Genomic DNA, 15,862 nt, shown 5'->3' with positions numbered 1-15,862 from the left:
GGGTGTGGTTTGGACCTGGAACTGATGCAGCACTCCATTTCAGTTCTTGTATGGGCTTTTCCAGTGTTGTCATGGCAACCATTAACTGTCATGGCGCTGGTGGGTACGTCATTTAGCTATTGTATTACAATGAGCATATAATGAGGTCCAAGGTCTAGTGGAAGTCAAATCTTCCACCATCTTGAGGCTAGTTGGGTCTAACCAGTTCTTGTTTTTCTCTTTGCAACTTCCTCCTGAGACTTAGATACGAGCAATTGGTTTCCTTTCAAGGCAAGGGCAGGGGTATGATTCTAGGACAACAGCTTGGTAACAGCTTTAAGAAATAAGTTAGTAATGATTTAGAGGGTGACTTTGAGAATAAAGTTGATCCTTCCATTAGAGTGCATGACAGATAAGAACAATGATAATAATAAATGGCTACCATTATGGAGTCTTTACCATCTGTAGAGTACTTGCCAGGCACTTTACCTAAGTTAGTTCCCTTAATAGAGGCACATTGAAACACATGAATGAGTCAGACTCATCATGCAAGAAATTGAAATGAGCATGGTTATGACTAGAGAGAAGATGCCTATGTGTATTAAGAAACATCTCCTTTGAATAAAGTGTATTGAAAAATAATTTCAATAAATTTTACTGAAGAAACAGTTTTGAAAAATGAAAACTTAATCTCCGAGCTAAAGTGACAGTGTACTTCTGGCAATTGAGAGACTCTTTACTTGGATATTTTTTCAACTGAAGATCTTTTATTTTTGGCTGCATTGGGTCTTCATTGCTGCGCGCAGGCTTTCTCTAGTTGCGGCGAGCAGGGGCTACTTTTCGTTGCAGCACACGGGCTTCTCATTGTGGTGGCTTCTCTTGTTGTGGAGCACAGGCTCTAGGTACGTGGGCTTCAGCAGTTGTGGCTCGCGGGCTCTAGAGCGCAGGCTCAGTAGTTGTGGAGCACAGGCTTAGTTGCTCCGCGGCATGTGGGATCTTCCTGGACCAGGGCTCAAACCCATGGCCCCTGCATTGGCAGGTGGATTCTTAACCACTGTGCCACCAGGGGAGCCCTGGAGATCTTGATGTGGCAAATTAATGGATGTACATTTAAATTTTTAGACATCTTTTTGAAGTATGTCAAATGTGTGCAAATCTTTAGTACAGTTAGAGGAATTTACACAAAGCAAACACCCATGTAACCAGCACCCAGATCAAGAAACAAATAGGGGCCCCCCTCGAGCCTCTCCCAACAATCACCCCTCTAACAGGAATCAGTGCCCTGACCTCTAACACTATACGTGAATTTTACCTATTTTTGAATTGACAAATTCTTTTTTAACCTGAGTTTCATCAATTCTGGTTCCTGTAATAGAATGTTTGGATACTTTTAACAGTAAAACATGGACCAGAATCTACCTCATTATGAAGGTAACTTTTTTCATGCATTCCTAATATCACTATGAAATTAAAATAAGCTCTAACTTTTCTTTTTTCCTTCTTAACTTAAAAATAGTCTTTGGTGATATTTGATAAGGGCTCCAAAGACATTTTATGGCCAAAAGAAGGGGGCAAGATACACAATTAGGAACTTGTCCTCAGGTAGGTCAGGAGGCAGAGTGTAGCATTGCTGGTTACACAAAGGTGCCAGACAGGGTAGTGGGTGGCCCCTGACTGAACTGAACAGTGCATGTTGGTAGGGCCAGAAGGGGTTAGACCAAATGGTGAAAAATGTGTTTTCATGACAAACTTTTGTTGTTCTTCTCTCTCCAGGAAAAATAATCCACTCTTGTGGACCATTGTTGCTGGAGACCATGACAGAACCTTGAAGGAACCAACTGAGCAGGTGAGAAATGGTTTTAATGGTTATTCTGCCTAAATTTTCACATGCCAGGGAATACATTTAGCTAAAACATGTAGTTATTAATCCCCTAATGCCCTCGTATACTTATCGTTTATACTAACATTTAAAGATACCATTTAAGATCACATTTAATCTGAAAATTAGGTGAGGTGAGTCAGGAAGTGCAAATTCAGGTCCATGTACACAGGTCCACCATAGTCTGGTTTTTCTAGGACCACCAGTCCTCAGAAAGCGGTGCATGGACTCCTGTAAATTATTAACAGAGATTGCCCTTTTTAATTTAGTACAAAATCATCTTCATTACTGATGTGTGGAAATGCAGAGATTTAAGATTATTTTGGACCAGTATACAAGGAAGTTGTTCAACTCATTGACTTTGCCTTGTAATCTCTTGCTTGCTAACAATACAGGTGAGAAGGGCAAAACACATTGTGGTGCACGAAGACTTTGACAGACTGACCTTTGACTCTGACATTGCCCTAATACAGCTGAGCTCTGCTCTGGAGCTCAACTCAGTGGTGAGGCCAGTGTGTCTCCCGCACAGCACGGAGCCTCTGTTTTCCTCTGAGATCTGTGTTGTGACTGGATGGGGAAGTGTTAGTGAAGGTAAACATTTTACTTTTGCATAAGCATCACTGCTGGTTGAGAGTTTTGAGAATGTGTCATGGAAATGATATCAAGTAGTATCTGCTTTAGCCCTTCTTCCTTCTGAAACATTGAAACCATGTTTTATGTAGCTGTAAAGCTCATCAAATTAGAGAATGAGCTGTTTTATATTTTTCATCAGGGTGACTTAATCATAGGTAGGCTAGATCTGTGAAAGGCCAGATAGAAGTATTTTATGCCTTGTAAGCCATGTGGTCTCTGTCACAGCTATTCAAATCTGCCGTTGTAGCACAAAGCAGCCATGGACAATATGTTATAGCATGGATGTGGCTGTATTCCAACAGAACTTGTCCATGAGTCTTAAATTTTATACAATAATCTTGTCACAAAATGTTATTCGTTTTTTGGATTTTCTTTTCAACCATTTAAAAAAAGTACAAATCAGAATTAGTTCATGGATTGTAATAGATAGGCTTGGGGATGTAATAACTAGGCTTGTAATAAATAGGCTTCGGTTAGGGCCTGGCATGAAATTGGCCTGTTGGCTGGGGTTTGATGACCCCTGGGCTAGATTCTAGATTTCTTAAAGCCATAGTGAAATACTGAAAGATCTGAATGGGTTGATGTTTGTGTCCTGCTTCTTTTCACTGTATAAAGTTATTTTCTTTTATATTTTCCTTCTGTTTATATGTCATTTAAAGTCTGTGAGCTTGCAGATGTAGAAGACAAACTTATGGTTACCAAAGGGGAAAGGGGGTGGGGAGGGATAAATTAAGAGTTTGGGATTAACATATATACATTACTATATATAAAATAGATAAACAACAAGGTCCTACTGTATAGCACAGGGAACTAAATTCAATATCTTGTAATAAACTATAATGGAAAAATTTATATATAAACTATATATAGTTTATATATAAACTATAATGAAAAAGAATATATATATATATATATATATATATATATAACTGAATCACTTTACTATACACCAGGAACTAACACAACATTGTAAATTAAATATACTTCAATTTAAAGAAAAATAATGATAAAGTCTGTGAGCTTGAAGGAGGTGAGATATCTTTGACCTCATACAGTATTCATGTTCTCAGCTTACTGTGCTACCTGCAGCCAAATTGCATTTTCCTAAAATCTTCACAACCACCATATGAGGAGATTTTATCCTCCCATTCTGCAAATGAGGAGATTATGGCCCTGAAGTCTAAGTAATTTGCTAAAATTCCATGGCTAATAAATATCAAAAGTGGGATTTAAAATCAGTGTGGCTCAGCTGATAAACCTTGAATGACTTATTTGTTACATTTGGAATACAATCTGAACTCCTAGCCCAGCACTGAAGGCTCTGCATTGGACCTCCCCATACTTCTCCAGCCTCAGTTCCTCCTTTGTCCCCTTGTTGGCTGACCTGTGTCTTCTTTCTTTCTCAAGCTCTGTGCTTTGTTTCCTTGGCCCCGGAGCACTCCTATTCCAGTCTTCTCACAGCCCCTCCTCATTACTCCATCCTCAACTCAAATCTTCTCAGACCCCTTTCTTGCAGCAGGACTGTCCTTCCTTCACTCTCTGCACTACCTGGTTTTATCATCTCCTTCCACATAAACGGACTTAACATATTTTACAGAATCATTTTCTACATCCCACCCCTTAGAGTGGGAGCCAGATCTCTGCCTAATTTACTGCTCTCTCTCCAGGACTCAGCATCTACCTAGCATAGAGGAAACAGTAAATTTTTATTGACTCACTGGCCTCAAAGCCCTTGAATAAATGTGCCTGTTCTTTAACATCTTCAACCTTCACCAACTCCATGACCACCAGACGACGGAGGTGGTTACAGTTTTATAAAAGGTGAATTCAGTCTTTTAGTCTCAGAGAGAAAACAAGTTCTCAGTTTTGAGACATGGTAATAAGCAACATTGTTAGGGATGGTCCCTGAAAAGAGGATTTTAAATACATTAAATTATCTATGTATTAGATTACTACATTAAAAAAATAATAAGGGCTTCCCTGGTGGCGCAGTGGTTGAGAGTCTGCCTGCCGATGCAGGGGACGGGGGTTTGTGCACCAGTCAGGGAAGATCCCACATGCCGTGGAGCGGCTGGGCCCGTGAGCCATGGCCACTGAGCCTACGCATCGGAGCCTGTACTCCGCAACGGGAGAGGCCACAGCAGTGAGAGGCCCGCGTACCACAAAAAAACCCAAAAACAAACAAACACTAAAAAAAAATAAGATTTAGAGTCGGACCTAGGCTAGTTCTGTCCCATAGGTGCTGTGTGATTAAATCTTCAGAGCTCTGGCTTTTTCATGTGTGAGATTAGTGTGACAGCCCACCTCACAATGTTGTTGTATTAATAGCTTAGAGTAAAAAGCTTTATAAATATATTAAGGAACTATTTACATAAATGTAAATATAAATAAAATATAAGATACTATTTACATAAATGTAAATTAATTTTTATTAATTTTTTTCAAAAAGCTATAGGGCTATCAAATACTGAACTTACCTTTTTTTAATTAGTCATAAATCTAAAGTGATAAAATAAGTCACACAGAACACGTGTTAACATAGACCTGCCTGAGGGCCAGGCGGGAGAAGAAATTCTTTAGTGTTCATCATCAGTGTCATCTTAAATTAGAGCTGAGATTAGGCCTCAGTGATAATAAAGGAACAAGAGAAATATGGTTTTGTTTTATATGAGTGCTACCGAGTCCAAGCTCACTCTGCTCGCTACACGACAGTCCAACGAATCAGAGACGAGGCAAGGAATACTTTATTCGAAAAGCCCGCAGACCAAGAAGACAGCAGACTAGTGTCTCTGAAAAGCCATCTTATGGGGTTTGGCCAGTTTCTTTTATAGCACAGAGAGGGGGAGGAGATGAGGAAGTAAAGTAAAATGGCCATAAGTTTTGCAAATATCACCTGGAATGGCCAGCCTCCGGGAGGGGATGTGTTAATTTCTTCTTTCTTGTAGCCATCCACAGGTGGGCAGAGTCCAGATGCTCCCCCTAACAAAGGCACTTTGTTTTAACATTCAGGCAGAGGGGCAGGGTTCCCCGAGGCAGGCCATTATGTACAGACAGTATCCTTTCAGTGAACAAAAGCTGCAGAAAGCAAAGGTTAAAGTAAAAGAAACAGATCCAACATGTAGTCTGATTTGGCTCTTCCCTGTTACCATTGGAAATCATATAAATATATTATTGTTATGTAGTTATAATATGTTTACGTAAAATATTTTACAGTTGACCTTTGAACAATGCAGGGGTTAATTCAAGTGTCATTTATAGTCAGCCCTACATACCACAAACCGTGTAGTACTGCAGTATTTACTATTGAAAAATATCTGAGTATAAGTGGACTGGTGCACTTCAAACCTGTGTTGTTCAAGGGTCAACTGTACCTGTAAAAATATATGAACATATATATTTATAATATAAATTATCTGTGACACCAATTCATATCTTACTGAATTTCTCTTTCTGAATTCTTAATAGCTATACTTGAAACACTGAAATTTAAATCAGAATTAAGCTAGAAAAAAAGTGTTTCTGATCTTGTTTCTCCTGCCAATGGATTTTCTTCACCAAGATGTCACATCTGGAAATAAAGATGTCCTGCACAAAACACTGTGTTTGGATTCAGAATTCTGCATCAGCTTAGGCAAAACCAAATGATGGCAGCTGTGTCGGTGTAGAGCAAGTCTGAACTTAAATATATTTCTTTAACACCACTTGTTGCTTACTTCATTATCAAGCTCTCTTTCTGAATCTATTTCTTAGATGGTGGCCTAGCGAGTCGCTTACAGCAGATTCAAGTGCTCGTGGTAGAAAGAGAGGTCTGCGAACGCACTTACTATTCTGCCCATCCAGGAGGGATTACAGAGAAGATGATCTGTGCTGGCTTTGCAGCATCTGGAGGGAAAGATGTGGGTCAGGTGAGAGCATTCTAATTTTGCAGAGGAAGATAGGAAGTTGTCATCTGTTGGAGATTCTCCTTAGACAGGAAGAACCTACTCTCAAAGCCACAGACAAGCATCTTGGCCTGTGCCTGCAGCATCAGGCCACACCCCTACTCGAAAGCCAGTAGGACAACAGGAAGAGTGAATTACTTAGTCCAAACTTGCTGAGATGGCAGAGAGGAGACAGAAGCAACCATCAGTCAGAGGGGAAGTGGGTACACAGAGGAGCCCATGAGAAAGTAGGAGAGGGCAACACCACTGAACTGGTCTGCAGGTGGGAAGATGTGTTCAGATATACTTAAAGCTTTGGTAAAAGGGGAACGAGCAAATGAGGATTATAAATTAGTGTACCCTACTTATGCCTTAAGAGTTTTATTGATTCAAATTATTACTAAACTCCTGGGTACTCACACTTAATTTTCAACCACAGAATAAAATAAAATAATCATGAAGAAAATGAGAACCTTTGAAAAAATGGTTTTCATATGCAGCAGAAAACAAATCGCAAAGCAGTAGTTTAATTTTAGTGATATCCTAGAGGCACGAACCTGTGCAGATGTATTCACACGTCAGTTGGACAAGCATGCTATTGGCAAGTTCAGAATCAACTAGGAAAAAGACAGGATGTGGGCAAAAGGATTACAAAACACCAGCTTTAATATCCACAAAGCCGACTGAGGAATATGCCTTAGGTATGCAACCAAAAAGTGTTTCCAACACTAAGCAGCCCACCTTGATCACCTAGTCTGGACTTGAGGCAGCCTGCCTAAGGGAAAGTTGGGGTCTGTAGAGCAGACACACTTCCAGATTGTTGTATCATTTCATATTGGTCTAGAGTAGAGAGGGAAGAAAGAATGAATCTTGAGTTGCAGCTTTTTGATAGTCCTCCCCTGCCTCCCCACAAACGCTCCCCCCACCCCCCTGGCCACGAAGAAACAGAAACCAATGGATACCACCTCTATGGGGAGAAAACTGGGCTTTAATCTGGATAGAAGTCTTTCCATTGGCAAAAATGAGGAGAGAAGGAAGGAGGTCCCCTCGTAACATTGAATATAAATTGAGTGTAGTTAAACCCTTTCCTTGTGTCAAGCACTGCCCAAATTCTGTTTTATGTTGCATATTGTAATTTGCATTCTTCAGAAGCAGACTCTGAGAGGAGGATTCAAGGGCAACAGTCTGCTTAGAAAGTACAAATATCACTGGTAGAAATGTGAGGAGGTGGTACAGGGAAGGGAAGGCAGTCCGTCTATTGATGTGCTATTAATGTGCTATGAAGCCAACTACCACAGGGAGGGACTGAGCTGAATCCTGCAGCGAAACTCTGGCAGTGATGCAAAACACACGCAGTATATTTATCCCCTCCCCTTGGAGGGGTGAGGGAGCTTCCCCAGAGTCACGGTTGGAAGGCTGCAGGGGAGCATTTCCCACAGTCTGAGCGGCCTTATGGCTGTGGTGGACAGGGCAAGGGCCCTCGGGTACACAGCCGGCATGGACTGGAAGGTCCGAGGAATATGGGAAGGGCACTCACACCATCTGCTAGAGGACATTACTGTTATATTATAAAAATCCAATAGAAAAGTACTCTGAATTAATGTGTTCATTCTCCCCCTTTTGAGGGATGGTTTTTCTTTCTTTTTCACATCAAGAAAATTACAAATGGCTCTGCTGTCTCTGTCATGTTTAACAGCATGTAACATTAAGGGAAGAGCTTAATCTATCGAGAGAGCAAATAGGTCCATGTCAGAGGTGACCCAAATACCATAATCTCGGTTGGTACCTATATTTATTTCAGCTACATCCAGCTGTCACTTTCCCTGCAGTGTGACCAAATTTACAGCCACTACAAAGAAAGGAAAATAGGAGAGATTCTGACTAGATGTGGCTAGCTTTCTTTTATAAAGAATACTGAATTACTAAAAGGGTGACTTCAGAAACTTGCTTTGATGAAACGGACTCTAATTTAATTTCTATCAGGTAATTGGTTTTTACCCCAAAAAAGGGTTTTTACCCTCCTGTGCATACTCAGGGGTAATGGACCTGCTCATGTAATTTCTCATCCAGGAAGGTGAACATCAGAATGCTGGAATGCAGAGACATGGGAGTTTCAGATACACAGTGTAGAATCCTGTGGTTCTTTGCTCACAACAAATTTTAGATTTTTTTTTAACCTCAAGTTCTTTGACCTGCCATTGATCTTTGTCTTCACAGAGTGATACATGTTCTGTTCTTGCTGACTCTTCCAGTCTAGTTCTTATTTCTCTCCTCTTGCTTACTATTTTTCAGCCACATTGATTGCCTTCTGACCTCAAACTTGCCACATCCTTGTCTAAGTTGGGGCCTTAACCCAGATATTAATTCTGCATGAAAACACTATTCCTCCAGGTTTTTGAAAATCCACCTCCTTATTTTTCATGTACGAGCTCAAATGTTATTGAAACTACAAATATATACATGCACGTGTAAGCATACACACAGCTACCATTGTTCTCAACTTTTCACTCTGAGTGTTTCCTTTATGGCTATTATCACCATCTAATTTGTTTATATTCTTTTCCAGAATGCCTGGCTCACAGTAGGCACCGAATAATTTTTAAAATAATCAGTAGGTACCATTTGTTTCTTGAAGATTTACCATGTGCGAGGCCCTGTAATAAGTGCTGACCGTAAAAGATAAATTAGACAGGCTCCTTCTGTATCACAAAATGTTTGTAATTAACTGAAAAATTCTATATTGTGTATGTGTTCGTACTGAATGAATGAGTGAATAAAAAAACACCTGATTTGACAAATCAGACTATTTTCAAACTGGAAGGGCCTCCTAAGTATAATCTTAAATTATGTGGGAAAAAAATTAGGCCCAGAGAAAATGTTAATTGTTCTACATTACAGATTAAGGAATCGGTCTCCTATTCCCAGTTTAGGATTTCTCCTGTGAAATGCTCCATATAAAATAAACACTTATCTCAAATATGTTATCAGCTCAGTTTATTTTATAAGAAGACAATTAAATTAAAGGTTTAGTTTGGTCCTAAGTACATTTGTGTCAAAAAAAAAAAAAAGCCCTGATAAAAAATCAGAAAGGCTATCTTAAAAAAATGCAAATCCTATGTTTTAAAGCTTGTTTTTTTTCAGTTTTATTGAGATATAATTGACATATAAAATTTTATAAATTTAAAATGTACAATGTGATGATTTTGATACACTTAGGTATTGTGAAATGCTTACCATAGTAGGGTTAGTTAACACCTTCATCACCTCACATAATTATCATTTCTTTCTTGTGCTGAGAACACTTATGATCTACTCTCTTAGCAGCTTTCAAGTAAGCAATACAGTATTGTTAACTATAGTCACCATGCTGTACATAAGTTCCCTAGAACCTGTTAATCTTATAGCTGGAAGTTTACACCCTTTGACCAGCATCTTCCCATTTTTCCCATTTTTTAGGTCTCAGGTATATGTGATATCATACAGTAATTGTCTTTCACTGTCTGACTTTTCACGTAACATATTGTTCTCAAGGATTATCCATGTTGTCGCAAATGACAGGATCTCCTTCTTTCTCATGGCTGAATAATATTCCATTTTAGTATTCAGTATTCTCATGGCTGAATAAATAAACAAATAAATAAACAAATATACATATAGACACACACACACACACACACACACACACACACACACATATATATATAATACACACACACATATACTCCATACATCTTCTTTATCCATTCATCCTTTGACAGAAAAATAGGTTGTTTCCATATCTTGGCTAATGTGAATAAAGCTGCAGTAAACATGGGGGTGCAGATACCTCTTCAGTATCCTATTTTTATTTCCTTTGGCTATATACCCAGAACAGGGATTGCTGTATCATATGGTAGTTCTATTTTTAATTCTATTTTCCACAGTGATATACCAATTTATATTCCCACCAATGGTGCAAAAGGATTCTCATTTTTTCCACATCTTTGTAAACACTGTTTATTTCTTGTCTTTTTGATGATAGCTGATCAAACAGGTATGAGGTGATATCTCATTGTGATTCTGATTTGCATTCTCGTGATGTTGAGCACATTTTCATGTACCTGTTGGCCATCTGTATATCTTCTTTGGTAAAATGTCTATTCAGATCCTCTGCCTATTTATAAATTGCATTTTTTTGTTATTGACTTGTATGAGTTCTATAATTTTGGATACTAACCGCCTATCAGATATATGGTTTGAAAATATTTTCTCCCGTTCCATGGGTTGCATTTTCATTTTGTTGATTGTTTCTTCTGATGTGCAGAAGCCTTTTAGCTTGATGTAGTCCCACTTACTGATTTTTGGCCCTGTTGCTTGTGCTTTTGGTTTCATATCCAAAACAACTGTTGCCAAAAACAAAGTCAAAAGAGCTTTTCGGGCTTCCCTGGTGGCGCAGTGATTGAGAGTCCACCTGCCGATGCAGGGGACACGGGTTCGTGCCCCGGTCCGGGAGGATCCCACATGCCACGGAGCGGCTGGGCCCGTGAGCCATGGCCGCTGAGCCTGCGCGTCCGGAGCCTGTGCGCCGCAGCGGGAGAGGCCACAACAGTGAGAGGCCCGCGTACCGCAAAAAAAAAAAAAAAAGGGAGCTTTTCCCTGTTTTCTTCTAGAAGTTCTGCCATTTGGGGTCTTATGTTTAAGTCTTTAATCTATTTCAAGTTAATTTTTGTGGTGTAAAATAGGGGTTCAGTTTTATTCCTCTGCATGTGGTTATTCAGTTTTCCCAACACCATTATTGAAGAAACTAGTTTTTCCCCATTGAGTATTCTTTGCTCCTTTTTCAAATATTAGTTAACTATATAAATGAGGGTTTTTTTCTGGCCTCACAATTCTGTCTCATTGGTCTGTGTGTCTGTTTTTATGCCAGTTCCATACTGTGTTGATTACTATAAATTTGTAATACATTTTGAAATCAGGAAGTGTGATGCCTTCAGCTTTGTTCTTTCTCAGGATTGTTTTGACTATGCGAGGGTCTTTGTGGTTCCATGTGAATTTTAGGATTTCTGTGAAAAATGCCATTGAAATTTTGATATGGACTGCATTGAATCTATAGCTGGTTTTGAGTAGTGTGGACATTTTAACAATATTAATTCTTCAAATTCATGAATGTGGGATATCTTTCCATTTCTTTGTGTCTTTAATTTTTTCATCAAAGTCATAGTTTTCAGTATAGAGACATTTTACCTCCTTGGTTAAATTTATTCCAAAGTATTTTATTCTTTTGATGCTATTGTACATGGGATTTATATATGTGTGTGTGTGTGTGTGTGTGTCTGTTTTGTTGGTGTATAGAGACACAGCTGACTTCTATATTTTGTATCCTGAAACTTTACTGTATTCATTGATAAGTTCTAACAGTTTTTTGGTGGAGCCTTTAAGACTTTCTGTATAAAAAGACTTTCTTGCCTGATTGCTCTGGCTAGGACTTTCAGACTGTACTGAATAGGCCTGGTGAGGGTGAGCACCTTTGTGTTATTCCTACTCTTAGAGGAACAGCTTTCAACCTTTCACTGTTGAGTAGAGTGTCAGCTGTGGGTTTGTTATATATGGCCTTTTTTATGTTGAGGTATGTTTTATTTACACCCAAGTTGTTGAGAGTTCTTAATCATGCAAGAATGTTGCATTTTGTCAAATGCTTTTTTGTACTATTGAGATGATGATACGATTTTAACTTTCACATTTATTGACTTGCATATGTTGAACCACCCTTGCATCACTGGAATAAATCCCACTTGATTATGGTGATTGATCCATTTAATATACTGTTGAATTCAGTATGCTAGTATTTTGGAGGTGTTTTTACATCTATGTTCATTAGGGTTATGGGCCTAATTATCTTTTTTTGTAGTGTTCTTTTCTGGCTTTAGTATGAGGGTAATGCTGACCTCATAAAATGAGTTTTGGAGTATTCCCTCCTCCAGTTTTTGGGTAGACTTTGAGAAGAATTCTTGTTTAAATGTTTAGTAAAATTCACTAGTGAAGCCTTCTGGTCCTAGGCTTTTCTTTGTTGGGATGTTCTTGATTATTGATTCAATCTCCTTTCTTGTATTGGTCTGTTATGATTTTCTTTTTCCTCTTGATTTGGTATTAGTAGGTGGTATGTTTCTAGGAGTTTATTTCTTCTAAGTTTATCCAATTTTTCAGTTTATAGTTGTTCATAGTGGTCTCTTATGATTCCTTGTATTTCTGTGGTACCAGTTGTAATGTCTCCTCTTTCATTTCTTTTATTTGTGATTTCATTTATTTAAGTCTAAGTATTCTAAGGTATACAAATTCATAAAAATAAATCTTTAAGAAATTAAAGAAATATATTATGAATAAATTATTGATTATTCCTCTTCCAAAACTGAAAGCAGGAGTTCTGATTAAAGCAATTTTAGAACATGTTTTCTTGGTGTTCCAGGGAGATTCTGGTGGGCCATTAGTATGTAAACATGAAAAAGCTCCCTTTGTCCTCTATGGCATTGTCAGCTGGGGAGCCAGCTGTCCCCAGCCAAGGAAGCCAGGCGTATTTGCCAGGGTGAGTGTCTTCTTGGACTGGATTCAATCCAGAATCAAAGGTAAATATTTTTCAGATATTATAAAAAGGTGCCTCTTTTTTTTCTAGTGGGTTTGGGAGAGGTGAGAGTGGTGGACATCAGCATTATGAAAGAGAAGACCATAATATAGTATTTTATTTATTTTAGTTTCTAAACACATTAAAAATCTGTAAGAATAAGTTCTTCCTTAGGCAGAGTTATGGTAAAACTGACGTTTCCTGAGGCTGCTTTAATCCTAGATTTGCATTCTCTTTGAAAAAAATCTGCTCTGGAACAAACTACATTTTGTCCTTAGGCTTTCATCTTTATTTACTTTTAACATGTTCTCCCCAGATGCAGGTCCTGTTTTACTTCAGATAAATAAAGAAAACAAAATCTTAACAAGACAACGATTGCCACCACCCACACCTTCAAGAGACAGCGCATCTGGGCCAGGTGGTAGATGTTCATGTTATGCCATTAATATAGCTAGTAAGAGTTTAGCAAAAAACATTGCTCATCTGGGTTCATTAATTTTCTTTGGAATACCATAAACTGTGTCTTCATTCTGGTTGGCAGTTTAAGCTGAAAGACAGGAGAGTTGTTATTGTTACTGTCTAGGGATCTTTTCTACCCCATAGATACAGCTGTTACAGGTTAAAAAAAAAAAAAAAGTCTTGTGGTTGTGAACAGTGCTTGAATTTTGGAGAAGTTCATAGAATTATTCTGACCTCTGAGCTATTTATTGCTACATGAACAAAGGCCCTTAGGCTTTCAGGTATCTTGCTAGATAAAGACTCTGGATATTAGATGACCAAGACGAGTATCAGTGTTAGTGTCTCTCTTAACTCTCCCCCAATTGTCAGTGTCTGTTTGCTAATAATATTTTTAGTTAAAAGCAAAAAGGAACTGGAGATTTAGATGTCTGTGATAGATTTATAAGAAGATAAAAGTTCCATGATACCATCATTCTTGGTTTCCAAATGGTCAGGATCTTTCCCTTTTCATCCATCTCTGCCCCATCCACTCCCATATACACTCAAGCCCAATAGACAACTAGAAAGAGTTGGAGGAAAATTGAGAAGGACGCAAGAGAGAAGGGGGAGACTTGCTAGAGTGATGACCTTCAGTAGAAGAAAGTGGATGAGATCTAGTGTCCAGGTGGAAGGGCTGGTCTTGGATAGGAGCAAAGTGCAGTTTATCCATAGTTGCCAGATGGAAAGAACAATATTTAGGCACTGCTGCTGTTGTATGGGTACATGTGGGAATGGGAACAGCAGTTCTCCTCTAATTGCTTATATTTTCTTAGCACATGAAACAGAGGATTGTGGGAGAGGCTCTGAGGGTTTTGAGAGAAAAACGAGAAAGTAGTAAACAGTTCTCGAAAAAAGTGACCAAGTGCATGGAATACGAAAATGTTGTAGAATTGTTTGGCAGCATAAAAGCCTCTGAGATGAATGATCATAAATTTAGAGGGAGACTAATCAGTTAGTTTGGTTGTATGTTTTCCTCTGGAGACACTGAGGCATACCACATAGATGCAGCCCAGGTGGAGGAGAGTAGATTCAATCACAGTGGGTTTTTCCAAGTATACAAGAGTATAAGGGAATTGAAAGTGTATATGAGGAAGAGATTAAAATGATGGATGGTTGAAATTCAAGCTAGGAAAATAGTGAAGCAAGGAGGAAAAGTTAAGGAACAAGAAAAGGTGGTGGAATAGATGAATTACAAGTCTCAAAAGGTGAAGGAGCATTGGTGTAAGCTGAAAAATAGAAGGTTGTGGTTGGAGATGGTGGTTCTTGAAAATGAGTTTATGCAAGGCTTACAGTTATTGCTAATGACCAGGTCTCTAGGGGCTGACCCTTTGGAGAAGTGAATGAGGTCAGGTGAAGGACAAGATCATTGGAGGAAAGTTGAGAGACTGAAAAGATTCAGTGCTGGAAACATCATCTGTATGGCTACTGAAATCAGCAAGATATATGGTAGGAATAGTGTTAGAGAAAATGACTGCTAAAATCTTCTAGGAATGAAGTGGAGTAACTCAGGGACCAGTTATGGGTGGTAGGTTCTGACAACACAAGAGTCAGGAGTCAAAGAGTCATATTTAGATTAAATTAAATATGGAATTGGGGTTGAGATGGAAAGCAGACTTAGGTTTAAGATCATAAAACCTAATGATTTTGATGGTTTAACTGAATAATTTCAATGAGTGCCAAAGTAAGTTAATGCATGTTAAGCACTTAGAATAGGGATGGTATGACCCATGATGAGGGTCAGTAAGTGTTGTGGTGTAGTGACCATCAAGTGTGTTCTTTGAACTGTCCCATTCAGACTATTAGAAAATGAACATTGTTAAAATGCAGAGAAGATATTTCTCATTTGTATGTGTTCAGAAATACTTATGCATACCAAAGAACTTCCAAAGTTTTACATATAAAAGGGTATTGTTTTGTTTTACTTCTATGAATATTCTATGAGAAAAAGTGTTAGGATTCTGCCATATTTAACACCTACCCACTCCCACCACTTGCTTTTTACACAAGGGAATGAATGAATCTTAGCAATGGTTTTTTGAAATTGTTACCCCATTTACCAAAAATAACGAGTGGTTGGGACTTCATGACTTTATATGATTCAGTTCCTTTTCTTGATCTCAGTCACAAGCTCCATGAATGCAATCATTTGTCCCAGCAACATAAGTGCTCAGCGAAGTCAATGAAGCTTTTAGGAACAGACCTTCAGTTGCATCTCAAAGAAGGAAAAAAATGAAAACAGGCTGGGATTAGAGGATGCAATGCAGTCCACTGTGCATTTTCTAAGAAATTTTTAAAATTCAGTTAAAAGTCATTTTAAGTAATTATTGTTTAAATTATACTTCTACAACCTCATTTCAC

The 15,862-nt window shown here is 38.5% G+C and overlaps 1 protein-coding gene across 1 annotated transcript in view; it reads left to right on the top strand.

Annotated features, from left to right (window-relative positions):
• Positions 1-15,862, top strand: part of OVCH1 (ovochymase 1) — a 51,953-nt gene that overhangs the window by 20,723 nt on the left and 15,368 nt on the right. The window contains exons 13-17 of the mRNA XM_069541228.1: positions 1,753-1,825; positions 2,254-2,449; positions 6,242-6,396; positions 12,854-13,010; positions 13,329-13,424. Of these exons, the coding sequence (XP_069397329.1) occupies positions 1,753-1,825; positions 2,254-2,449; positions 6,242-6,396; positions 12,854-13,010; positions 13,329-13,424 (677 nt within the window). The remainder of the gene's footprint in view (positions 1-1,752; positions 1,826-2,253; positions 2,450-6,241; positions 6,397-12,853; positions 13,011-13,328; positions 13,425-15,862) is intronic.

The sequence above is a fragment of the Delphinus delphis genome, chromosome 11 (genome assembly GCF_949987515.2).
Source record: "Delphinus delphis chromosome 11, mDelDel1.2, whole genome shotgun sequence".
Taxonomy (NCBI): domain Eukaryota; kingdom Metazoa; phylum Chordata; class Mammalia; order Artiodactyla; family Delphinidae; genus Delphinus; species Delphinus delphis.
This window is presented reverse-complemented; position numbering and strand designations above follow the sequence as displayed.